At 47.9% G+C, this 27,664-nt stretch overlaps 1 protein-coding gene across 1 annotated transcript; it reads right to left on the bottom strand.

Annotated features, from left to right (window-relative positions):
• Positions 1-555: 555 nt before the first annotated feature.
• LOC140915266 (uncharacterized) lies at positions 556-16,798 on the bottom strand. Its single transcript, XM_073354850.2, has 5 exons — positions 16,532-16,798; positions 13,699-13,797; positions 5,140-5,257; positions 2,858-3,141; positions 556-691 (listed from the first exon to the last, which is right to left on the bottom strand). The coding sequence occupies exons 2-5, from the start codon at positions 13,774-13,776 to the stop codon at positions 638-640; spliced, it is 534 nt and encodes a 177-aa protein (XP_073210951.2). The 5' UTR covers positions 13,777-13,797; positions 16,532-16,798; the 3' UTR covers positions 556-637.
• Positions 16,799-27,664: the final 10,866 nt, after the last annotated feature.

The raw sequence follows: 27,664 nt of genomic DNA, 5'->3' as shown, positions 1-27,664 counted from the left end.
TCAGAGGATGAGGTGTTCTGCACAGGGGCAGGCCCGCGAGCACTACTTTGCAGTCTCCAATCAAGAGCACACAGGCACAAACATCCTATGGTGGAGCTCCCATGGGACATATACTCAAAGAAGAACCCAGAAGTCCTCCACCACTGTCATGTCCCTTGACCACAAAGCCATCCACCCTCCCTCCTTCTAATACAACAGTGTCAGCTCTTTGGGGCAAGGGACCAACTTTGTTCCATTTTTGTACAGTGCCCAGCACAGAGGGGTCCTAGTGCGTATCGGGGCTCCTAAGCCCTACTGCAGTGGTTCTCAAACTTTTGTACTGGTGACTCCTTTCACATAGCAAGCCTCTGAGTGCGACCCCCCCTTATAAATTAAAAACACTTTTTTATATATTTAACACCATTATAAATGCTGGAGGCAAAGTGGGATTTGGGGTGGAGGCTGACAGCTCGTGACTCCCCCATGTAATAACCTCGTGACCCCCTGAGGGGTCCAAACCCTCAGTTTGAGAACCCCTGCCCTACTGCCATCCAACAATAAAGAACAAGAACCCCATTGAACGGATGGTCTTTATTTGGCTTTGTTTGCATGGGGGAGCACAGCTGTTCTCATACCCTTGGCTAAGGGCATCTCCATTTCAGGATGTCCATTCAGAAAGATTGGAAATCTCTTGCAGCCACAAGTGGTCAGCCTGCAGGACAAATACAAACAGGCATTGGTCTGTGACTAGACAGGAGCAGAGAAGCCTCCCCACTGGCGAGGGAGGTTACAGCAACACCTGGAGGCCATGTCCTGCCATGCCAGGTGCTGCTCACACAACCAGGCCAAACTCTTCCAAAGCAAAGAGTGACATCAGGTGCCTCATTTTTTGAGCATGCAACTAGAGATGCTGTAAGGACCCTGATTTCCAGACAGTGCTTGGACATCACCCTCAAATTCAGGCCCCTTTGAGGGCTCTCATGTTGGGCTACCAAGAGCCTGGCCCCACAAATGACTGGTGCCTTTTTCAAACAGTAAATGGAAGTCTCCACCCCAAGAAACTTCCAGTCTTTCCCTTGTGCTGAACAGGCCCCTTTGACCAAGATACTAATTGTATGTGATTCCCACAGATCTCAGTGGGCTCCTGGAATCCTGGCTCCCACCCTCCCTACTCTAACCATTAGATCTCACTCCCCTCCCAGAGCTGGGACTAGAACCCAGGAGTCCTGATTCCCAGTCCCTGCCCCTGTTCTCTAACCCACTAGACCCCCCTCCACTCCCCTTGCTGAGCTCCAGACTCCCAGCCCACCTTGCTCTCCTCTGAAAACCAAACCCAGACTTTTGCATAATCTAGAAGGATTTTTGAAAAGAAATCCCCATAGCCATGTTTACGTATTACTCCTGATTGATAATCCTTAGCCCTTCTATCTAAGCCTCTCAAAGTGCTTTCCACACTGTGACGATGCCCCCCATAAGGCTTTACAGAAATATACTTATGAATGTATATATGACATAACTAGAATGTGTTTTATGCTACATATGCCATGTAACATATCTGTAAAGGTTATGATCTACTGAATCTATTAATCCTATTTGTATAAATGTATCATTTTTGTATTCAAAGTTATGAATATTGGCTGCATACTTGTTTGATTCTGAGTAGGTTTTAGTGAAGCAGTTGGTCAACTTCCTGAGAAAAGACTATTTTCAGTAAGTGCCCAATCAAGAAGCCTTAAGCCAACAATGAATTTGGAGATGCCAATCCACATCTGGGCTTTCCCAGGAATGTGGCTTGATTGGTAAGGAACTCAGTCATGCATGGACATGTGACTTGCCCAGGTGACTCCAAAACTCCATTTTGTAGCTGGACTTTGCATAAGAGAGAGGAGGGGGGTCTCCACCCACAAGAGAAAGTCTATTTAAACCCCTGGAAGACCCCTCCATTTTGTCTTCAGCTGGCTAAAGAGAGAGCCTCTCCCCCCCCAAGGATACCTGAAAGGAACGGGAACAAAGGACCGTAACTATGGGGGAGGGGGGGGGGAGGGTGTGAGTGATTGCTGGACCCAGACTAGAAGGAGACTATTCTGTAAAAGGAAGCTTACTGGGTGAAGTTTTTATCTGTATTCAGTTTCTTAGACATAGGCTTGCGTGTTCTATTTTATTTTGCTTGGTAATTCACTTTTGTTCTGTCTGTTACTACTTGGAACCACTTAAATCCTACTTTCTATATTTAATAAAATCACTTTTTACTTATTAATTAACCCAGAGTATGTGTTAATACCTGGGGTGGGGGTTGGCATCTTCAGCTGTGCATGTCTCTCTATCAGTGTTACAGAGGGCAAACAATTTATGAGTTTACCCTATATAAGCTTTATACAGGGTAAAATGGATTTATTTAGGGTTTGGACCCCACTGGGAGTTGGGCATCTGAGTGTTAAAGACAGGAACATTTCCTAAGCTGCTTTCAGTTAAGCTTGCCGTTTGTGGGACGTGGTTTAGACCTGGGTCTGTGTTTGTGGCCAGTAAGTGTGTCTGGCACAGCCAGGCAGGGTTCTGGAGTCCTAAGCTGGCAGGGAAAGCAGGGGCAAAAATAGTCTTGGCACATCAAGTGGCAGCTCCCAAGGGGTTTCTGTGATCCAATCTGTCACACACACATTCATACCTGAAGCCACAGCTCCCTCTGGTAGTTGGGTCAGTGTTATCCCCATTTTGCAGACAGGGAAAGTGAGGTAGAGAGGGAAGGCACATTAGAACTCAGCACCAATTGATTCTGAAGCCCATGCTCCTGCGAACATGGCCTTGTGGGTGCCATCCAGTTTGGCCCTTCCCTTTTGCTCAAACCAAGTTTGATTTCTGGAGAGGTTCTTCCCTCACCAACCTGCCACAGATTCTCACTGCTTCTGGCTCCGCATTCTGATACAGCTGTAAAGCCTTCCTCTCTTTCACGTAGGAACATGCTGGCATCTGCTCCTTCCTTGGGACTCCACAGGCAAAAACTCAGCTGGCTGCCAAAGTCTGTCATGAGATCGTCCGTCCTCTCCTGCAAGCCACCCAGTGGCTCTCGCTCCAGAGCCCCACCTGCATTGTTCTCCATGGTTGCTGTCTTCCTCCTCTTAGTTTCACTCATTTCTCCCCACAAGTCAGCTCTGTCCAGCAGAGAGGCTGTAAACATAAAATGAACATGATGCTCTCACGATAACTGTCTTATACTGTTCTATTGCTGGGAAATGCTGCAGAGCTAGTTACCCAGTGTCTCATACCATGCTGTAGGCGAATGGGACCTCTTTGCCAAGTTTGGCAAAGGCCACATGTAACCCTAGGGAGCTCGTGAATCTGGTAGACACAGACTGAGCAGGGCCAGCAGCTGGAAGTCTGAATACATTCACATTAGGAATAAGGGGAAAATGTTTAGCCAGGAGGGAGAATCCCATGGTTGGGATTGTCCATCCCTTAGCAGCTTCACATCCAGACCGGATGTCTCCCTGAATTATCTGGTCTAGCTCCACCACAGGATTGATGCTGAATGCTGGAATCACTGGGTGAGGTTCTCTGGCCTGTTTGATACAGGCCAGGGGGTCATGCCCGATGGTCAGAATGGTCCCTGGCCTTGAAATCTATGGATGAATGGTGGGCAAAATCTACTGTGAGCATGTGTAAATGCAGATAAGAGCATGCCATTCAATCAGCTCCAATGCTTGTGGTAAGGGAAATAGAAACTGCACAGGAAAATGATCTCGGAGCCATCGTGGGGCTGCTCAGTGGGGAAGAGAGGACGAGGGGGTTAGAGAAAGGAATAAGATATTAAAGGGTGTTAAGAGTAGAGACAGCCCATCCCAGGGAGCAGGGCAGAGGACTCTTGGGCTCTATTCCCAGCTCTGCCACTGGCCTGCGGCATGACCTTGGGCAAGTCCCTTCCTTCTCAGTGCCTTTGTTTCCCCTCCCACTCTGTGTCTATTCTGATTGTTTCTCACTGTGGGTCTATGCAGTGCTCAGTCTAATGTGAGTCTGATCTCAGTCGGGGAAGGTCTGTGCAGAGCCTGGCACAATAGGGGCCTTAATTCAGTCATGCAAAGAATAACAGGCAATATGATTGTGGTTGTTCTATGAACTGCTGGCCTGTTTATCTACTTTTCTAGTACTAATGTGGCTGGATCCAAGCCCCAGTGCGGTCACTGGAAAGAGGATTTGTGGGGTGTCTGGGTGGCTATCACCTGGAGGAGCTGTGTGTTTGTGTTGTGACAGGGCAAGGCCAGATGGTTATAGGAAAGTAGTGAGAAACAGGTATGTTAGCCCCAGGCTAAACAAATCCCTGTTACATGGTAACCAAATGGCAGTTGCTCCAGGTTAAGCAAGACACCTGGGGCCAATTAAGATCCTTCCAGAAAGCAGTGGAGACAGCTAGGTTGATCCTTCCAGAAAGCAGTGGAGATAGCTTCCAGAAAGCAGTGGAGAAAATCAGAGGCTGGCTGAAACTAGTTAAAAACCTCCCAGATAGTCAGGTGGGCGTGCATGTCAGGAGTTGTGGGAGGAAGTTGTGCTGTTGAAGAGACTGAGCAGTACACACCATATCAGGCACAAGGAAGGAGGCCCTGAGGTAAGGGTGAAGTGGAACTTGAGGAAGTGGGGACTGCTGTGGGGAAGTAGCCCAGGGAATTGTATGTGTCCTGTTTCTCAAAGGTCAGCTACCATAGCTGATACTATTAGGGTCCCATTTTCTTACCTGGCTCTGAATTGACAGAACTGATGCTGTCAGATACCTCTTTCTGTGATAGCTTCTGGCCAGCTGTTGGTAAGAAACACGCAGCGAGCCAGGCTGGGTTGGCATCTTCAGTGAATAATCAGAGGGCCAAAGGGGGGAGCCCAGAGTAGAGGGTGGACCCGGGCTCCCCCCTTTGCCCCTCTGATTATTCACTGAGACTGGGAGACAACAGAAACTGTGAAAGGGAGGACAGCTTCTCCTCACCTCCCTCGCTGGGTTATGATGAAAATGGCTCAGTAGGCTGTGACCCTTGCCTCTAGAGAGACAAGGGCTATGTGGAGGGTCACAGTGAGCCTCTGAGGCTAGCAAAATCTGCCAGGAAACGCGGGACCCACGGAGACAAGGACAGAACTTTGTCACAGTGTGCAGAGAGAATGTGTGTCCTCTGCACATTTTCTTACCCGGCTCTGAATTGAGAGAACTGATGCTGTCAGATGCCTCTTCCTGTGATAGCTTCTGGCCAGCTGTTGGTAAGTCACACGCAGCAAGCCAGGCTGGGTTGGCATCTTCAGGTACCTGCTGTTGAAAGTTACCCTCATTAAGTTTGATGAGCAGGGGACAGCTCTGCCAACCTGGTTACACTGGAAAACTGGGTAGGGGAGGCTGAACTGACGCAAAAGTGCAGCAAGTCCCCAGCAGCCATGCAGAACTGACTGCACTGCTCCCCACAGCCAAGCACGGTGCTCTCAGCAGCACGCCTGGCAGTACAAGTGCATTTTGGGTAGCTATCCCACAGAGTGGTTGCAGACGTGTATTCTGCTCAGGTCAGTGTGTGCCCAGTGCACCAAAGCCAGAGAACTTTACCTAACAGTACACATGGGGCAGCACTTGCACCCCCTGACCCCTTAGCCTCTCCCCTGGCTATTTAAGGGCTTCACAACACTCTTCCCTAGTTCCTTCTCATCTCCCATGGCTTGAGTCAGAGTGGTTTTCTCCTCAGGCTTTATTCCACAGTGATGTGATTTTTCTGTATATTGTTTTTAGTTGTGGCTAGCTTACCAGTGCCCTTAAGTTTAGTTTATTATTAATAGTTAGATAAGATTTTGCACACTCTTTCCAGGTTTCAGTGGCCAGAAAGGAGGTTCCCCTTCGGAACTGGAGAAAGGGATTCTACTTATGGTACTTCCTGCTCCCCAAGTCCAAGGGAGGGGGTGAGATCTATCCTCAGTCTGCGTCTCAACAAGTACATCAATTACATGAGGTTCCACATGGTCACGCTAACTACTATTCTTTGAATCACAATGACTGGCTTGCCGCTCTCAATCTTCAGGACGCTTACTTCCATGTAGTGATTTTCCCAAGCCACAGTAGATTTCTGAGATTTGTAATGACAGATCAGCATTATCAGTACACCGTGCTTCTCTTTGGCCTGTTCTTAGCTCCCTGGGTATTTACCAAATGCCTGACTACAGTAGAAGCATATCTCAGAAAAGAGGAATGAGAGGGTTACTCGCATTGTGCAGTAATTGAGGCTCTTCGAGATGAGTATCTCTGTGGGTGCTCCACTTCAGGTGTTGGTGCATCCTGGCGCTGGTTGATGGGAGATTTTCGGGAGCAGTGCCTGGTCAGGATGTGCATGCGCAGTAGCTGGCTTGCCGTGCCATTAGCGCTTCATCTAGCATGTGCACGGCCTGACCCCTTCAGTTCCTTTCCTACCACAGAGTCTTTAATGCGAACGCCGAATTAGAGGGGAGAAAAGTAGGTAGTGGAACGCCCATAGGGGAACACATCTTGAAGAACCTCAGTTACTGCATGAGGTGAGTAACCCTCTCCTTCTTTGAGTACTATCCCTGTGGATGCTCCACTTCAGGTGACTGTAAAGCAGTGCCCTACTGTCGATGGATGGGCTGCGGAGTTGTATGCATAGTTGGTGCTAGCACCGTTCGGCCTAGTATCGCATCTGAGCCTGAGCTTTGCATTATTGCGTAGAGATTAATGAATGTGTGTTTGGATGCCCAAGTGGTGACTCGACATATCTCTGTGAGTGGTAGGTTATTCAAAAAGGCTGTTGAGGTTGATATTGATCTCGTCAAATGGGCTCTGATCCCCACTGGGAGTTCCCTTTTTTGTTGTTGTTAGCATAGGTGGATGCAATTGGAGATCCATTTTGAACGTCTTTGTTTTGATATTGCGGATCCCTTTGATCATTCAGTTGTGGAGATGAACAGTCTCGGTGATTTTCTGAATGGTTTCATTCTATCTCGGTAAAATGCTAATGCGCATCTAACATCTAGAGAGTGTAGGACTGTCTCTTGTACAGTCCCATGTGGGTTAGGGTAAAATGTAGGTAAGTGATTGGTTGGTTGAGATGAAAGGATGATGATACCTTGGGGAAAAATTTTGGGTGTGGTTGTAGTGTCACTTTGTCTTTGACGAATACGGTAGATGGAGGGTGGGCCATGAGAGCCCCTAGTCCACTTACTCTTTGTGCAGAAGTAATTGTGACCAGGAATGCTACCTTCATTGAGAGGTGTAGTAGAGAACAAGTCATGAATGGATCCAATGGTGCTTTGGTAAGGCCTCTAAGGACCAGGTTTAGATCCCATGCTGATGTGGGGTTGAGTATTTCTGGGTTATACCTGTGAGGAAATGCTTTGTGATCGGGTGTGTGAATATTGAGACACCATCGATCTTATGGTGGAAAGCAGCTATGGCTGGCAGGTGTACTTTAACCGTACTTATGGAAAGTCCTGATTGTTTCAGTTCTAATATGTTCTCCAAGATCAAATGAAGTGGTGCTGTAAGTGCAGTTATGCATCTGTTTCTGCACCACATGGAGAACTCTTCCATTTCTGTAGGTATGTTGCACAAGTGGATGTCTTTCTGTTGTTTAGTAATACCTGTTTAACCTGTTCTAAGCAGGCTAATTCTTCGTGTTGGAGCCCTGGAGGAGCCATGCCTTCAGGTGAAGTTTCTCCAGGTCCAGATGGAGGACTTGACCTGCGTCTTGTGAGAGAAGATCCCGTCACCGTGGGAGAGTGTATGGTGCGCAGATCGCCATGCATCTCAGGTATGGGAACCATGTCTGGGCCATGTCGGGGCTATAAGTATGACCTTGGCTTTGTTGTTTCATATCTTGTGTATTACCCTGGAGATTAACCGTGTCAGTGGGAATGCTACAGGAGAGGTGTGTTTCATCTGATGAGGAAGCCATCTCTTAGGAATTGTGTTCCCAGTCCTGCTCATGAGCAAAACTTTGGGCATTTGTTGTTTCATGTGAATAGGTCGATGTGTGGGAACCCTTTCATGTGGAATATGTGTTGTGTTATGTTGTCATTCAGTTCCTATTCATGTTCTTGAGGAAACTGTCTGCTTAATGTGTCCACCGTCATGTTCTGCTGACCCAGGAGGTATGATGCTGTAATGGTGATGTTGTGTTTTATGCAACAGTTCCATAGTTTTATGGCTTCTGTGCATAGGGAGCGAGATCGTGCTGCGCCCTGTCGGTTTATGTAGAACATACATACAATGTTGTCCATCATGACTCTTATTGTTTTGTTCTGAAATGGTTGCATGCATTGCGAACTGTGCATAATTCAAGCAGGTTGGTGTGTAAATGTGTCACTGCGGATTCTCTTGGATTGTATGTTGGTTTCGGTGGGTGCCCCAGCAAATCGGTGAGCAACCGTTGTGATCAGTATGGAAGGTGGATCCTGCTGGAATGGGGTCCCTGAGCATATGTTTCCTGGATTTGTCCACCATTGTAAGAAGTGTTGGACTTTTGGTATTAGTGTTAGGCTTTTGTTCAGGCTGCAAAAGGAAGAGCAGATACTCCCAAAACTGGTGGTTAACACTGAAGTTAAACTCACCAACCAGTCACAAACTGTGTTTCTGATCCCCCACACTGGTTATCAAGAAGCTGAAAAAAGAAATCACACAGCCCCCTTTATTGCATTCCAGTTCTCTGGCTCCCAATCAGCACACAGGTCCAGTACAGTGAGAAGTTATTTAAAAACTCTACTCACTATGCAAAATGTTTTTCTAACCACAAAGGGTCAGCCATGTTACCAGGTCAATATTAGTTTGGATCTTACCCAAAATACCACGCTGCCAGCCAATCCTTTAGTGTCTAAAACTAAAGGTTTATTATAAAGAAAAAAGAAAGAACAAGAAGAGCGATTTTAAATGGTAAAGCAATCACATATATACAGAGACTTCAAAGTGCATATATCAGGTTCTCAGCAGTATTGGTGAATTTGCTGGCTTGAAAGTCCCTCTGGAACACATCCACAGCTTGGATGGGATCATTCAGTCCTTTGTTCAGAGCTTAAATTTGTAGAGAAATTACTCCAGAGGTGGGAAGCAGGATTGAAGACAAGATGGAGATGATGCAGTTGTCTTTTATATCCTTTGCCATGTGTTTGGTACTTCCTTTGTCCCATACACAAACTCATAGCACACGGCATGGAAAAACCTTGGAGTCCTCTGTCCATACGCATGCCCCTACAAGTCCTGCTGACTCATAAGGTGTAGCCCCTGGCTTCTTTCAGTGGGTTGTTTCTAAGCTGATGACCCTTGATCATGGGCCATCAAACAGGCTAGGCACTGCTGATGTCAATCTGTCTGGGGGTGTCACCCAGAAACACAGCACAAGTTTTGAAATACAGATATACCATTAAAAAGATGCATCCAATGAAGTGAGCTGCAGCTCATGAAAGCTTATGCTGTAATAAATGTGTTAGTTTCTAAGGTGCCAAAAGTACTCCTTTTCTTTTTACGGATACAGACTAACACGGCTGCTACTCTGAAACCTATCAGATATACCATTGTGACATTCTATACCTTGGGGGAGCATAGTGTAACCCCCATATTCCTCATTTTCATATAATCATGATCTTACATATAAAGTATGCCTTGTAAGGTATCAGGGGAAAGGTTATGATCTGCTGAAAGACATTTATCTATCCATATATGTGTATCATTAATGCATATTAAGTTATGAGAATTGTGTTATATGGTGGTCACTAAAGCATGCTGTAAGTTGGGGACTCAGCCAGATATTAGCTCCCCAGATGCAACAGCAAGGAAAGTAACTAACGCCTGGGAGGAGTGCCAAACAACCCATCAACAGCCATTGCCCAGCAAGGGAGCTACAAAGCAATGACTCTCCTGCATGAGGCCACACAAGGGGAATTGCTCAACCTTTGCTTGAGGAGACTCAGCAATGCCCTCCAGACATGCCTAGACTTGTGCTCTCCAAGCACATGGACTGAGAGTATAAAACAGACAGAGTGGACACATACTGAGCCTTTCTCCTGCCCCCACCTATGCTGCAAGCCAAGACACTGAGGAGAAGAAGACAAGACTCCAACACAGGAGATTGGCCCAGGTTTAAGGAACAAACCTGTATATTAAGGACTGCAATATCCAGTGGGGTGAGAAAAACGGCTGAGTGAGTAGGCAACGTCAGCACGGTGACGAGAGTGATGAGGACATGGACAAAGACTTCTCTCAAAGCACGGGCCCTGGCAATGTGGGTATCAATTTTGTAGTGTAGACATACCCTTAGTGGTGGATGGGGGCAACCAATGGGGTAAACAACTACAATCCTGATCCACACTCCAAGACAAGGATTGGAAGAGATTAAATCTATTTGGATGGAAAGTCTACTCTTTGGCAACTCTGCAATTCCACACGGCCAACTACACAGCGTTACTAGCAACAAAAACCACAATAATTACACTAAACTGAATGAGTTCCTTGATGAAATCTCAGAGGACAAGAAGGAACAATTCCAAGCCATCATTAACGAGGGACAGCTCGTAGCCAGAACAGCACCCAAAGCATCCCTCGATGTCGCAGACACAGCCGCATGCACAATAGCAATAGTAATGTGCAGAGCTTCATGGCTACATTCTTCGGGAATCCTGAGGGAACTTCAAATTAAGGTAGAAGACCTCCCATTTGATAGGGATAAGCTGTTCTCCACCAAGACAGATGAGGTCCTACATTCCATGAAGGACTCATGAGCGACACTAAGAACACTCAGCATTTACACAACCCCAAACAGAAGGAGGAAATACCAACCATACTCCCGCAACAGAGACAATACATTGCAACAACAACAGAGACAATTCGACAACCAGAGACAAAGACACTAGCCACAGAGACGTTATCCTTCCCAGTCTCAGTCTGTGGCATCCCAAGCACCATAAGCCAAGATGCAATTTTGAAACGTTGGTCAAGGGTCTGACTGACCTCCCCCAACAACCAGCGCCAATACTACAAACAACCCAGACCTTTGGTCATCGGCTATGACCATTTTATTATACGCAGGCCTCCATCACCACAGACCACTGGGTATTAGAGATCATCCACACAGGTTATACCATCCCTTTTATTTTCATTCCACCTACCCATCCCCCTTCCCTGTCCCTCTTCAGGGACCCTTCTCACGAGCACCTTCTACGACAAGAAGTGAATCATCTTCTACAACTAGGTGCCGTGGAACAAGTTCCAACACAACACAAGGGGAAGAGATTTTATTCCTACTATTTCCTGACTCAAAACAAAAACCGTGGATGGAGACCCATATTAGATCTCAGAAAACTTAACAAGTTTGTCCGTATCCACAGATGGTCACATTAAACTCAGTGATCCCAGTGCTGGAAAAGGGGGCCTGGTTCTCGGCCCTCGACCTAAAAGAGGCATACTTTCATATTACCATCCTTCCCGCATGCAGACGGTTCCTACGATTCACAACAGGAAAAGACCACTTCCAGTACAGAGTGCTACCCTTCGGACTTTTGACGGCCCTGAGAGTTTTTACCAAAACCCTAGCAGTAGTAGTGGTGCATTTACGCAGACAGGGAATATTGATCTTCCAGTACCTAGACAACTGCCCACTGAAAGGACCTACTCAAGCAGAAACAATAAATATTCCCCAGAGGAATATCACCCTCTTTCACACCCTTAGGTTACAAATTAAGAAACTGAAATCCATAGGCACCGACTTCCAGATTTCCCAGCTCAACCCTCTGCTCCATCCTAGGCCCCACCCCTTCCCCCAATGCCCCACCCCACCTCTTCCTGCCCCTGCTCCACCCTGTCCCCCAAGGATACCCCATATTCAACTGGTGCCTCCCCATAGTGGGGGGGCACAAGCAAAAGGGCAGGTCACGTGTGTGTCCCCCTGCGCCCAGCCCCGGGGCCAGCACACTCTCCCTTCCCCATGTTACCTGGGGGGGCTTTGTCCTCCCACTGCGCCTGCCCTCTCCGCACGTTATGCTGCTCTCCCTGCTCCCCAGGAGTCCAAGAGGGGAGCAGAAGGGAGCTGCTTTTAACGCCGGCCCCTCCCAGTCGCTGCTTTGCAGTCCTGCCTGGCAGCTGTCTGAGAGCCTGGCTGGGGAGGAGTTGGCTTCCACTCCCTGCCTGGCTTAGCTGCCAGGGATCCCAGCACCCGAACCCTGGCAGGCAGTGGGAGTCACCTCCCCAGCCATGCTCTCTCAGGCAACTGTTGCGCAGGGCTGGAGAACAGCATCTCAGTGGCTGGAAGGGGCTAGTCCTGTCCCTTCCACTCCCTGCATCTGGGCCATGCATTGCCCAGGCCCGCCCCCTGTTCCTCCCACAGCACGCTGCCAAACAGCTGATGGCAGCTGGCGGGAGGCATTGCGGGCGACGCGGACGAGCTGATCGGCGGGACCTGGCGCTGGGGGGAAGAGGGGCCTGCCAGTGGGTGCTCAGTACCCACTATTTTTTTTTCTGTGGGTGCTCCAGCCCAGGAGCGCATATGCTGAAATCTACTCTAAAACCAGTACAACAATTGGACTTTATTGGAGAACACCTAGACTCGTAGAGGCCAAAGCATCATCACCAATGACCAGATTCGTGCACTAACCACTCTCATATCAGTGGTCACAAACAGCTCACGAGTATCAGCACACACCTGCCTTCAACTACTGGGACATATGGCGGCCGCCACCTTCGTAGGAAAACACTCTCGATTACACATGTGCTGCCTACAGGGATGGCTGCGCTCGGTATACATACCATGAAAGCACAGCCTGAACAAAAGGGCCCAAGCAATATTAATCAGCTTCCTCAATGATGTTTCGATATTGGACATTTGCAGGGCAGCTCCTTGGTCTGTCATACATACTTTTACCAAGCATTATGCTATTAGGGCTGCATCTAGATCAGATGCAAATTTTGGGAAGGCAAGTGCTGCAATTGTTCTTTAAGTAGACTCTGAGCCCTGCCCCTTAACTTGGTTTGTGAGTCCCCTGAGTGAAATACACGTCTGCACCCACTCAAAGAAGAGTGGTTACCTACCTGGACAGTAACTGTTGTTCTTCGAGATGTGGGTGAAGAGGTGTCTTCCATGCCCCACCCTCTGTCCCCTCTGCATTGGAGTGTTACCATGTAATGTTTGGTGTGAAGGAATAAGGGGGGGTTGGAGCCCTTAAACAGCCTGGGGAGGGCCGAAGGGGCCATAGGACATGAGCACCAACCCATGGTTATGGCTAGGGAAAGTTCTCTGACTTCTGAGTGCTGGGTGCACACACACCTGAGTGGAGTTCATATCTTGCAGAACAACAGTTACAATACAAGAGAGTAACTGTTTGTTTTTTTCCCAGCAGCAGGTGATAGCAGAATGAAGATATTTTTCTAATATAAGACTGAAGGGCATTGAAAACCGGCTGAACAAGATCCTGGGGGATAATTTACAGGGGGGTAATCCTACCCTGGGTCCCAGAGAGGTATGGGGTAGATGGGATCTGATGTGGGGTGTCTCCATCTCTGATGGAACAATCCACAGGGAATAGTCTGTAGGGACTCGGGCCACATGGGATTCAGTAGACGCTTTCCATCTCTGCTATCTCTGATGACTAAAAGGTGCTCACATACCATGGTCACGAGCATGGAGTTGGTGGGTGGGTGGATATGTATGGTGACAGGTGACAGACACAGATCAGTATACAGGGCCTCAAAGAGGGAGCCACAGGGTGAAACTGACTTACTTTTGTGATGCTGCATGTGCCACTGGGCATCAGTCGCTTCCGAGTGACATTTTCAAAGGCTGTTTGAATGGCTGCCATTAGCTCTGGGGTATCTGAAACCTGGACACATTAGTAGAATACAGTCACCTGGGGAAAGGTGCTTTGGATTCTTGAGACCTCTCCTTTGAAGAGTTCTCATGCCTCCATGGTTTGCACGAGATCTTAAGCTACTTTTATCCTTACAAGCACTAAAATAGCACTTCATCTAATGATGATGTTTTCATCCCTCTGCTGGGGGGGAGCAGAATTCTGGGGGGAGCAATGAAGCCCAAGAGTTGCCTCCAAATCCAGAGAACAGAGCAAACAGCAAACTCTCTGCCACCTGCCATGACATCTCTCCAAGAACCGTGGCATCACAACACTAGTATCACAGCATTTCTTCAAATACTAAAAACTTGCTCACAGGGGACTTAAACAACTTGGAAGACTGTATGACAGTGCCATCTGGTGATCTTCCTGAAAACACCATCCTGGCCACCATGGATGTAGAAGCTCTTTACACCAATATTCCACACAAGCTGTCAAGAACAGTATCCCTATTAAAGCCATGGCACACCTGGTGGCTGAGCTTTGTGACTTTATCCCCACCCACAACCATTTCAGATTTGGGGACAACTTATACCTTCAAGTCAGTGGCACTCCTATGGGTACCCGCATGGCCCCACAGTATGCCAACATTTTTATGGCTGACTTAGAACAACACTTCCTCAGCTCTCGTCCCCTAGCGTCCCTCCTCTACTTGTGCTACATTGATTACATCTTCATCATATGGACCCACAGGAAGGAGGCCCTTGAGGAATTCCACCTGGATTTCAACAATTTCCACCCCACCATCAACCTCAGCCTGAACCAGTCCATACAAGAGATCCACTTCCTGGACACTACAGTGCAAATAAGTGATGGTCACATAAACACCACCCTATACCAGAAACCTACTGGCCGCTATACTTACCTACATGCCTGCAGCTTCCATCCAGGACACATCACACGATCCATTGTCTACAGCCAAGCCCTAAGATACAACCAAATTTGCTCCAATCCCTCAGACAGAGACAAACACCTACAAGATTTTTTGGGGGTGGGTGCAAGGGATAGCTCAGTGGTTTGAGCATTGGCCTGCTAAACCCAGGGTTGTGAGTTCAATCCTTGAGGGGGCCATTTGGGATCTGGGGAAAAAAATTGGGGATTGGTTGTGCTTTGAGCAGGTGGTTGGACTAGATGACCTCCTGAGGTCCCTTCCAACCCTGATATTCTATGATTCTAAGATCTTTATCAAGCTCTCTTAAAATTACAGTACCCACCTGAGGAAGTGAGGAAACAGATTGACAGAGCGAGACAGGTACCCAGAAATCACCTACTACAGGATAGGCCCAACAAGGAAAATAACAGAACATCACTGGCCATCACATACAGCCCCCAGCTAAAACTTCTCCAGCACATTATCAACGATCTACAACCTATCTTGGAAAACGATCCCTCACTCTCACAGACCTTGGGAGACAGGCTAGGTCTCGCTTACAGAAAGCTCCCCAACCTGAAGCAAATACTCACCAGCAACTACACACCACACCACAGAAACACTAACCCGGGAACCAATCCCTGTAGCAAACCTTGTTGCCTACTGTCCCCATATCTACTCTAGCAACACCATCAGAAGACCCAACCACATCAGCCACACCATCAGGGGCTCATTCACCTGCATGTCTACTAATGTTATATATGCCATCATGTGCCAGCAATGCCCCTCTGCCATGTACATTGGCCAAACCGGACAGTCCCTACGTAAAAGAATAAATGGACACAAATCGGACATCAGGAATGGTAACATACAAAAGCCAGTAGGAGAACACTTCAATCTTCATGGACATTCCATAACAGATTTGAAAGTAGCTATACTTGAACAAAAAAACTTCAGAAACAGACTTCAAAGAGAAACTGCAGAACTAAAATTCATTTGCAAATTTAACACCATTAAGTTGGGCTTGAATAGGGACTGGGAGTGGCTGGCTCATTTCAAAAGCAGCTTTGCCTCTCCTGGAATTGACACCTCATCATCAGTTATTGGGAGTGGAATACATCCACCCTGATTGAATTGGCCCTGTCAACACTGATTCTCCACTTGTGAGGTAACTCCCTTCTCTTCATGTGTCGGTATATGATGCTTGCATCCGTAATTTTCACTCCATGCATCTGAAGAAGTGGAGTTTTACTCATGAAAGCTTATGCCCAAATAAATCTGTTAGTCTTTAAGGTGCCACCGGACTCCTTATTGTTTTTGTGGATACAGACTAACACGGCTACCCCCTGATACTTGAGTGCCATCTGGTGACTCCTCTCATGACATTATTAATATTATAGTAGCCCTGGAAGGCTACCACTTTCATCAGTGTCCAATTCTGTTGGGGGTTGCACAGACCTCAACTGAGATCAGGGTATCATTATGCCAGATGCTGCACAGACCCTGACCAAGCTTGGGGGCCCTGTCTTGCCAGGAGCTGCCCTGACCCCAAGTGAGACTGGGGCCCCCATTATGTCAGGCCCTGCACATATGCATAGTGAGATAGAGTGCCTCCCCTGAAAAACTCACAATCTAAATAGACAAAGGGTGGGAGGGGCAACTGAGGCCCCAAGAGGGGAAGGGACTTGCCCAAGATCACCCAGCAGGTCAGTGGCTGAGCCATAAATAGATCACAGTAGCCCTGAGTTCCAGTTGAGTCAGCACAGCTAGTCACTAGACCATGCTGCCTCTTATGGAGAATTATATCCTAAAAAATCCACCACATACAATAGTTACCTGCAAACTCTGTAGACATTCCCTTCTGAACTGGCTGTTAGTGCTGCTAGACACCACGCTGGAAATGGCACTTAGGATGACGGGCAGGGACAGCTTCAACCTCTGCTGGTTCTGGGAAGGGCCAAGAACATTTTACTGAACATTTCCATTCCCATCGACACCTGGCCACCCAGGGACAGATCAGAAAACCAAGGCAGATCCTGTGGTGGGGAAGCTTGGGGGGTCAGAATGAGACAGTCCTACTGAAATTGGCTCAGCACATTGTGGGATCAGCCTGACACCTAGGAAAAGCACCATGCATATAGTGGGTTTATGTCTCTTTCAGATGATGTCATCCGCAGCAGTACAGCATCGCCTAGCACAGCCCTGGAGAACTGGGGCTGGGACTAATCCCAAGAGGACAGCACCCCCTACTGAGGGCCTGGCACTGTTCCATTTAGCACAGCATGCCCTAATGCCACACTGGGTTCAGCACAGACTCCAAAGGGAGAGCGCCCCCTGCGGCTCCCCCACCCTTCTCTCTATAGCACAGTGTCTGCAGCAGCTCACTGACTCAGAAGAGGGAGCAGTTCCTGCTGAGTCACCCACACCACTTCTTGTGGAATCTGAAGTTTTGTGCAGACATTTCCAACCCAAGTCCTAACCAAATCCCAAGCTGCTGAGCTGGCAAAATCTCCTGAGAGCACAGTTCACAGGAGTCTGGCTGCAGGATATGTGGTGAAAGCCAACTTGACCCAGTAATAAAACAATGAGAACAGAAAAAGCAGGCAAGAGCACAACTCACCCCAGTACAACAGCAGGCTCAGAGAGGATGGAGAGAGGAGCCCGGATAGAAGAGCTAACCCTGTGATCTCAGATTCATGGGTTCAGTGCTGCCTAATACACATACCAGTACAAGCTCCTACCTTCCCCCTCTTGCAGTGCTCCTCTAGCATTGCGTCAATGACAACCTGGACTCCGCGCTTCACTGCCTGCTGGCTGCACAGGAGAATCTGGTCCATATAGGATGCAATCATGCGCCGGGCCCCTGAGTCACAACAGTTCGGGGTTCGTTTACATGGGGTTTGGTTTGCTTAGGGAAGAGTCATTTTTAGGCGATGATGATCCAAGGAGTCAAAAAACAGGTCAAAATCCCAAAGGCAAATCAGTTATTATTTATGTTGCAGGGCTGCCCCGAGGATCCAACCAAGACCAGGTCCCCAGTGCTGCACAGATCCTGAGTGAGAGCAGCGCCCTGTCCTTCCAGGTGCTGCACAAACCCCGCAACATCAACAGGGCTCTCTCATGTTCCCTGCAGCATAGTGCCCCCTAGCACTGCACTGGGGTCTGTGCAGCACCCAGCATGCTGGGGACCCCCACCTCCTTCGGAGCCGGTGCAATGTCGGTCATGCCAGGAACCCCCATCTCATCTGGAGCCGATGCAATGCCTGCCATGCCAGGAGCCCCCACCTCGGTGAGGTCTGTGCAGCACCAGGCACGCTGGGACACTGATCTCAGTTGGGGTCTGTGCAGCTCTTGGCACAACAGGGGCCCCGATCTTGGTTGGGGCTCTAGGACCTAATCATATACAACACTGCAGTTTTTGTTTCCAGCCTCTAGGGGAAGACAAGCCCAAGATTTGGGCTGGGATGTTACCCTGGAAAACAGCCAAGCGATTTTATACATACAGAAATCGTAAAATGGCTTATCTTGAAACTGGTCTGAGTAGTGGAGAAAGAGGAAGAGCAACAGGGTCTGCTCCCAGGTATCCGGATCATCTACTTGGCTTCCACCTTCCCAGTGAAGTTTATATCTGACGTCTGGGTTCACTCGATCTGGGGGGCAATGGAACATCACGCAGCATTTTTATACACAGAGACACAGCCAGTGCTGCCATCTTTAATCAAGCAAACGGCTTCATGATATTGGTGCAGCGCTGCTGCTAGGATGGCGCTCAGCATCCACGACTTCCCACCGCTCTGATCCCACTTAGGCTGCACTGTGGTAATGCCAGTTCTGCTAGGCGCTGTCCAAACGAAACAAAGAGACTGTTCCCTGACTCAAAGAGCTCGCACTCAATAGCCAGGTCTACATCCAGCCTTCTTCCTGCTATAAGCAATGCCAGGGGGTGATTTGTTTAACTGATCTAGTTATAGTGGGACAGTTCCTAGTGTGGATGCAGTTATTCCAGGATAAAGGTGCCTTATCCTGGTACAGCTTAGGGAATAACTATACTGGCCGAAAGCACATTAATCCCAGTATAATTGTGTCTACACTAGGGGGCTGCACCACCTTAACTACCCAGGCACAGCACAACTTGGGTGAGCAGATAAAGCCTTGATGTTAGATCATAGCCACCGGCAAAACCAAGAGACAGGAAGAGCAAAGAGAAGCAATGAAATGCTTGCAATCTGCACACTCAGCAGCACTCCCAACTCACCAGCTGCACAGCCCCTGGGGAACGTTTTGCAGTGCACAGCAAATGGGGGCTAATAGGGGTGGAAGGACAGCAAGGTGGCTTTGAGGATGTTCGCAGGCAGCTCTCACCATGCATGAAGGGGCAGCATGGGGGAAAGCGCAAAGGTGCATGCTGGGAAATTTTTCAAATGGGCGACAGAGAATGGCATGGTTTGTTCAGTATTTTAGGGTAGAAGCATTCAGGAAAATCTTGCCCTCATTTAGGTACCTAAAAGAACTTTGGGATCCTGCTGCCACAGGGCTTCTCAGTGCCACAAAATGGCATGATGGAGAAAGAAGGGGCTCTAATAATGACCACTGGGTATTACTGCTACTTAATAGCATGATAGTGCTATCTAGAGGCACCTTTTACGATCCAGGCCCCATCGTGCTGGTGTTTCAGAGACCTGGACTGAGATTGTGGCCCCTGCCAGGCCAGGCCCCGCACAGACACACAAGAGAGTCCATGCTCCAAAAAGGGGGAGGAGAAACAGAGCCACCAGGAGGAAAGGGACTTGCCTAAGGTTAATATCAGGAGACAGAATAGAAGCCATGAGTCCTGAGTCCCATTCTTGTGCCTGCCTGTCTAGCCCCCCAACTTCACTCCACAGCTCTGTCCCGAGGGTATGTCTACCACAGAAAAAGCCCGTCTCGGAGCCCAGGTCAACTGACTTGAGCTTGAGGCAAGGGGACAAAACTAGCAGTGTAGACCAGGGGTTCTCAAACTTCATTGCACTGTGACTCCCTTCTGATAACAAAGTTACTACATGACCCCGGGTGGGGGCGGATCACAAGCCACACCACCCCAAGTGGGGGAAGATGGGACCACAGCCTGAGCCTCGCTGCCCAGGGTGGGGGTGAAGCTCAGGCTTCAGCTTCAGCCAGGGGTTCCAGCAAGTCTAATGCTGGCCCTGGCAACCCCATTAAAATGGAGTCGTGACCCACAGTTTGAGAACCGCTGGTGTAGACAATTGGGCTTCGGTTGGAGTCCAGGCTCTGAGACCCACCCCCACCACCGGGTTTCACAGCCTGATCTCCAGCCCAAGCCTGAACACCTGCACTGCTATATTTAGCCCTGTAGTTGACAGAGGCTCTGAGACTTGCTGCCGCAGGGTTTTTTGCGGTGTAGACATACCTTTCCTCTCTTCTCTGTCTTTACCACTGGCCACCCCTGCCAAATTGACACAACAGGATTGGAGTGAGGTGGGTCAGATTTTGCCACAAAATCGCCAGTTCAAGTCTGAGTGCATCCTTTGTGACAAATCAATGGATTTTCAGATGCTTGTGCTCTTGGCTACAGACAAATTCTGATTTGTCTTGAGATCTGAGCCAGCCAATATGGGAAGCTCTAAATACGCATCTGTGCAGCACCCATCACAATGGGCTCTAATCTCATTTGGGATCTGTGCAGCACCCAGGACAACAGGGCCCCGATCTTGGCTGGGGACTGTTGAGCACTCAGCACAATGGGGGCCTGATCTTGGTTAGATCTTTAGAATCTGAGAAGGCTGTGAGCTCTACACAGTTGCCTTTGAGAATGACAGCACCTTCTTCCTGCCTTGGATCTGAGTCCAATGTTGTACTATAGCTGTATTTCTCCCATTCTGCTAAGTTCGATGGGTCATTGAAAAACACAGATGATTTCCCCTTTGCATAGAATGATATGGGCAGACCCGCCGGGTCGTAAAAAAATATGTATTGTTGGCTAAGGAAGAAACCACTGTGAGGCTTAATGCAAAGCAATTTGAGCACAACAAACACCTTTCCCTGTCCCTTGGAAAAACATGTGTATTTACCCTTTGATCTTTCAGTCCTAGTGTTCTTAGGCACTACAAGGTACAGCAATTTCCAGGAGCAGAGTGATATTGGAGACCTGCTGACCCTTTACATTATAGTGGATGTTAAGGCCCAATGGACCATTCTTACTTCCTTATCTTGCCTGCTACACAGCACATGAGAGTTTCACCCAGCACATTTTCTCTGTGGCAGTTTTTTCAGGATGGTCTAACCCTGAGGGGTGCTGGATCCACACCTCAGTGTCTCTCAGGATCAATGAGAGCCCCACAAGAGCTAAAACTAACTCCTTTGTTCATTGTGACCAGTGAAAATTGCAGTAGGATGAGATGGCTCGTGAGCCTATCTGAGAAGAAGAACACTGCAGTGGAGAGGGTGCTAACATGAGACTCGGGAAACCCAGGTTCAAGTCCTTGCTCTGTCACAGATGCACTGGGTGACCTTGGCAAGTCACTTGGCCTCTCTGTGCCTTAGTTCTCCAGCTAATAGCACTGCCCTGCCTCCTGGGGGATTGGAAAGATAAATACAGTAAAAGTATGCTCAGGTGCTCAGACACTACAGTGGTGGGGGCCAGATACGCATCTTGGACAAATACAAAGGACCGAAGCTCAGCCCACAGTTTCAGGCTAAACTGCTTTCTGCTATGGTGGCTCCTGATGAAGCGACTCCTATGTTTCGAGCATCCCTCCCAGGTGCAATTCACCTCTGTGCAGCAGGCCCATGGCCCCCTGAGGCCCTGGTCAGCCCCATGTGGAAATATTTTTTCTTGTAAAGGATATGGAGACAGCAACTATCTTAGCAGGCTGATTGGGATACAGCTTCAGGCAGGGACACAGCGCAGCAGCCGGCGTGACTTCCAGCTCCCCGGTGAAGCCAGTTTCAGCCACTTCACGGGGAATCAGGAGGCTGATAGCCCTGCCCAGCACAGGGTGGATTTTGTCACAAAGGAAGTTAGCGCCACAGGACACCAAGCTGTCCACAACCCTATGTGGGACAGAAATAAACAAAAGGAAATAAGAACAGAGGCACTGCTGCAACAGATCAGACCGATGACCCATCTACTCTTGTATCTGGTCTCTACCCCTCACAGGCCAAGAGCAATGATCCAGCTGTTATTACTTATTTTACACTAATACCTGTAGTGCCAAGTGCTGTGCAGGTTCCTATACCAAGACACCTCGTCACATTGGGTGCTGCACAGATCCTGACCGAGATTGGCAGGTTCTGTATAGTACCTGGCATAATAGGGCCCATATATCAGGTGGGATCTGTGCACTGCCCAGCAGAACTGGCTTCCAATCTAAGTTGGGGTGTGTACAGCACCCGGCACAAGGGGAGGCCCCAATCTCAGGCAGGGTCTGTGCAGCACCTGGCACAAGTGGGGGGGCCCGATTTCATTTGGGCCTCTGGAGTGATACTGCAACACAAATAACTGCCATCTGAGCTACATCCTCTCTTAGGAAAATGGATTGCGACAGCAAGACACCTCCTGTCCCTACAGGCAGAACAGTGCACACTCCTTAAAAGGCACTTGCCCTATAATGTGACTCCAACCTGGCTGCTTTCACAGGATGTAGTGCTCCACTACAGTCCCTGCAGGCAGGGAGGCAACTGCTTCCCATACCTACACAGTTTGTCCAGAGCACGCAGAGCTCTGGATTGGGCACAGACGGGTCTGGAGCTCTGAGTATAAAACCACTGACACCCATGAGCCCTTAGATGTCAGCAGGCCTCACATGGGTAAAGCTAAACATGTGCAGCATTAAGAGCTGCCCGCAAGAAGCCATTCATAATCATAACAACAACTTTATTGAACTCATAAGCCAACGAACAATGCAACAGATGCTATTATTCATACATACCACTAGGTGGCAAACTTTATGTACTGTCAAAAGAAAAGGAGTACTTGTGGCACCTTAGAGACTCACCAATTTATTTGAGCATGAGCTTTCGTGACTTTGTCCTTACCCATAACTATTTTACATTTGGGGACAATGTATACCTTCAGATCAGCGGCACTGCTATGGGTACCCGCATGGCCCCACAGTATGCCAACATTTTTATGGCTGATTTAGAACAACACTTCCTCAGCTCTTGTCCCCTAACGCCCCTACTCTACTTGCGCTATATTGATGACATCTTCATCATCTGGACCCATGGAAAAGAAGCCCTTGAGGAATTCCACCATGATTTCAACAACTTCCATCCCACCATCAACCTCAGCCTGGTCCAGTCCACACAAGAGATCCACTTCCTGGACACTACAGTGCTAATAAACAATGGTCACATAAACACCACCCTATACCGGAAACCTACTGACCGCTATTCCTACCTACATGCCTCCAGCTTTCACCCTGACCACACCACACGATCCATCGTCTACAGCCAAGCTCTGCGATACAACCGCATTTGCTCCAACCCCTCAGACAGAGACAAACACCTACAAGATCTCTGTCAAGCTTTCTTACAACTACAATACCCACCTGCGGAAGTGAAGAAACAGATTGATAGAGCCAGAAGAGTTCCCAGAAGTTACCTACTACAGGACAGGCCTAACAAAGAAAATAACAGAACGCCACTAGCCGTCACCTTCAGCCCCCAACGAAAACCCCTCCAACGCATTATTAAGGATCTACAACCTATCCTAAAGGATGACCCAACACTCTCACAAATCTTGGGAGACAGGCCAGTCCTTGCCTACAGACAGCCCCACAACCTGAAGCAAATACTCACCAACAACCACATACCACACAACAGAACCACTAACCCAGGAACTTATCCTTGCAACAAAGCCCGTTGCCAACTGTGCCCACATATCTATTCAGAGGACACCATCACAGGGCCTAATAACATCAGCCACACTATCAGAGGCTCGTTCACCTGCACATCCACCAATGTGATATATGACATCATGTGCCAGCAATGCCCCTCTGCCATTTACATTGGTCAAACTGGACAGTCTCTACGTAAAAGAATAAATGGACACAAATCAGATGTCAAGAATTCTAACATTCATAAACCAGTCGGAGAACACTTCAATCTCTCTGGTCATGCAATCACAGACATGAAGGTCGCTATCTTACATCAAAAAAACTTCAAATCCAGACTCCAGCGAGAAACTGCTGAATTGGAATTCATTTGCAAATTGGATACTATTAATTTAGGCTTAAATAGAGACTGGGAGTGGCTAAGTCATTATGCAAGGTAGCCTATTTCCCCTTGTTTTTTCCTACCCCCCCCCCCCCAGACGTTCTGGTTAAACTTGAATTTAAACTTGGAGAGTGGTCAGTTTGGATGAGCTATTGCCAGCAGGAGAGTGAGTTTGTGTGTGTGTGTGTGTGTCCCCGGGAAAAGAAAGAAAAAAAAAGGGGGGGTGGGGGTGGGGTGAGAAAGCCTGGATTTGTGCTGGACATGGCCCACTTTGATTACCATGCACATTGTAGGGAGAGTGGTCACTTTGGATGAGCTATTACCAGCAGGAGAGTGAGTTTGTGTGTGTATGGGGGTGGGGGGGTGAGAAAACCTGGATTTGTGCTGGAAATGGCCCACCTTGATTATCATGCACATTGTAGGGAGAGTGGTCACTTTGGATGAGCTATTACCAGCAGGATAGTGAGTTTGTGTGTGTGTGTTTTGGAGGGGGGTGAGGGGGTGAGAGAACCTGGATTTGTGCAGGAAATGGCCCACCTTGATTATCATGCACATTGTGTAGAGAGTTGTCACTTTGGATGGGCTATTACCAGCAGGAGAGTCAGTTTGTGTGTGTGGGGGTGGTGGGGTGGAGGGTAAGAAAACCTGGATTTGTGCTAGAAATGGCCCAACTTGATGATCACTTTAGATAAGCTATTACCAGCAGGACAGTGGGGTGGGAGGAGGTATTGTTTTATGATCTCTGTGTGTATATAAAGTCTGCTGCAGTTTCCACGGTATGCATCCGATGAAGTGAGCTGTAGCTCACGAAAGCTCATGCTCAAATAAATTGGTTAGTCTCTAAGGTGCCACAAGTACTCCTTTTCTTTTTGCGAATACAGACTAACATGGCTGCTACTCAGAAACCTGTCTTTATGTACTCTGACAGGGTCGGGCCAGATGGCTATAGGAGAGTCATTTTTTTTTCCCCAACCAAACCAGGTTTTTATTGTATACCTGCCACATTCAACTACAAAGACCAGAACCAGTCCAGAACGGCAAAGCTCAGGGCTACCACCTGTACAGATGAGACCTTCATTCTTAAGATGGAAAACTCTTGGAGACAGCTAGTAGAAGGCAGATATATAAGCCCCAGGCTAAGTAGGTCCCTTTTCCCTGAGTAAAGTAACAGGGAAGGTTCCAGAACAATCAGGAACTTTCTGGAGACAATTAAGACAGGCTGATTAGAACACCTGCAGCCAATCAAGAAGCTACTAGAATCAATTAAGGCAGGCTAATCAGGGCACCTGGGTTTTAAAAAGGAGCTCACTTCAGTTTGTGGTGTGCGTGTGAGGAGCTGGGAGCAAGAGGCACTAGGAGCTGAGAGTGAGAATGCGGACTGTTGGAGTACTGAGGTGTACAAGCATTATCAGACACCAGGAGGCAGGTTAAAGAAGGTGTTGAGGAGGAGGTTAAAGAAGGTGTTGGGAGGAGGTTAAAGAAGGTGTTGGGAGGAGGCCATGGGGAAGTAGCCCAGGAGTTGTAGCTGTCGCACAGCTGTTCCAGGAGGCACTCTAAATAGCTGCATTCCACAGGGCCCTGGGCTGGAACCCGGAGTAGAGGGCGGGCCGGGTTCCCTCCAAATCCTCCCAACTCCTGGTCAGATATAGGAGGAGTCGACCTGGACTGTGAATTCAGAAAAACGGCAAGCTGAGGGCTGCCGTGAAGCTCTAAGGCGAGCAAATCCGCCAATAAGTGCAAGACCCAGCAAGGTAGAGCAGGAACTTTGTCACAGTACAGTATGTACCAACTAGACATTAGCACTTGGTTGAAAAATTTTTGATGGAATCGTTTTCTGTCAAAATGCAGTTTAGCTGAAATCAAAATGTTTTGTGGCAGCATATCAATTTCAATGACATTTTTATGGGATTCTCGTTTTTTTCCAACAACACATTTCATTTTGATACAGTAAAAATGTATAATTTTGACTTTGTCATTTTGATTAATTTTGTTCCACTATTGTATTAAAATATTAAATATATTAAATTAATATTTTAAAATAATAAAAAAGTCGAAATGAAATTAATCAAAGTCAAAATGACATACCTTATCAGAATGAAACATTCTGACATTATAAAATGATGCAATTTGACATGATCCAAACAGAACTTGCTGATGGTCCTGAATCAGAAGTTTTCGTTCATGGGAAGTTATAACATTTTGGCTTCTCATCTGGATTTGGAATGAGTCGTGTGTGTGCTGTCCCCCCCCCCTCGGCCCCCCCGAAATGTCAGCATTTCCAGTGGAACAAAAATTCTGGGTTCTGACCAGGTCTCTTCCTGTGTGCACACACATATACATATTTCTTTTTATACACAACTTCTGTAACATGCATAAGTGTTTATAGGATGGGGCCCCAGCAGTCAGCAAAGCACTTAAGCAAGTGCTCAACTGTAAATCTGTGCTTAAATCCCATTGACCGCAATAGGACTTAAGCATATATTTAAGTACTTTGCTGAATTGGGGCCTTCCAAAGGAGTGCATTACCTTAGAAGCTGGCTAGATGGGGCTAAAGCATAATGGGTGTAGAATAAACAACGGTTACTAACCTTCCGTAACTGTTGTTCTTCGAAAGGTGTTGCACATGTCCATTCCACTGTAGGTGTGTGCGTGCCCAAAGCACAGTCACCAGAAATGTTTTCCCACAGTGGTACCCACGGGGGAGGCTCAAGCAACCTCTACTGCAGCGTGCTTATAGCACCGGTATAGCGTGCCCAGATGACCCCACTCCCCCTCAGTTACTTCGTTCCAGAAAACTCTGATGTAGAGGGGTAGGAGGGCGGGTCAGGGAATGGACACGTGCAACACAAAGATTCATAGATACTAAGGTCAGAAGGGACCATTATGATCATCTAGTCCGACCTCCTGCACAACACAGGCCACAGAATCTCAAAGAACAGTTACAGAAGGTTAGTAACCGTTTTTCCTTCTTCCAGTGATTGCACATATGTATTCCACTCTAGGTGACTCACAAGCAGTTGAATAGGTGGAGGGATCAGAGTTCATCGACACACTGATTGCAGAACAGTTCGACCAAATTTGGGATAATCTCTGGACTGTTGAATGACGGTGTAGTGGAAGGAGAATGTGTGCACCAGTAACCAGGTTGCTGCTTTACAAATGTAGTGAATAGGGATCTGCGCTAGGAATGCTGCTGAGGATGCTTGCAATCTTGTGGAATGAGCAGGTCAGGTTAGCTGGTGGCAAAACACCTGCTTGATTGTAATAAGTATGAATACATTAAGAGATCCATGACAAAATTGTCTATGAAGAGATTGGGAGACCTTCACCCTGTCAGCTACAGTTACGAACAGTTAGGTGGACTTTCAGAATGGTTTAATCCTGTATATGTAGAAAGCTAGGGCTCGTCTAACATCCAATGAGTGAAGGCACTGTTCATTCCTATTTGCATATGGCTTTGGGTAAAAGACAGGTAGGTAGATTGCTATGAATTGCAAAAACACTTCTGGGAGGAAACTGGGGTGAAGACATAAATGCATCTTATCTTTAAAGAAGACTGTGTACAGAAGCTCTGATATGAGGGCATGGAGCTCTGAGACCCTTCTGGCCAAAGTGATAGCCACTAAGAAAACTACTTTCCAGGCGAGGTATAATAAGGAGCATGTTGCCAAAGGTTCAAATGGTGGTCCCATAAGCTTTGAATAGACTACGTTCAGGTCTCAGGGAGGAATGGGCTCTCTTACTTGAGGGTAT

This window comes from Lepidochelys kempii, chromosome 7 (genome assembly GCF_965140285.1).
Source record: "Lepidochelys kempii isolate rLepKem1 chromosome 7, rLepKem1.hap1, whole genome shotgun sequence".
Lineage (NCBI taxonomy): Eukaryota > Metazoa > Chordata > Testudines > Cheloniidae > Lepidochelys > Lepidochelys kempii.
The sequence above is the reverse complement of the archived record's forward strand: the minus strand, read 5'-3'. Positions and strand labels throughout refer to the sequence as shown.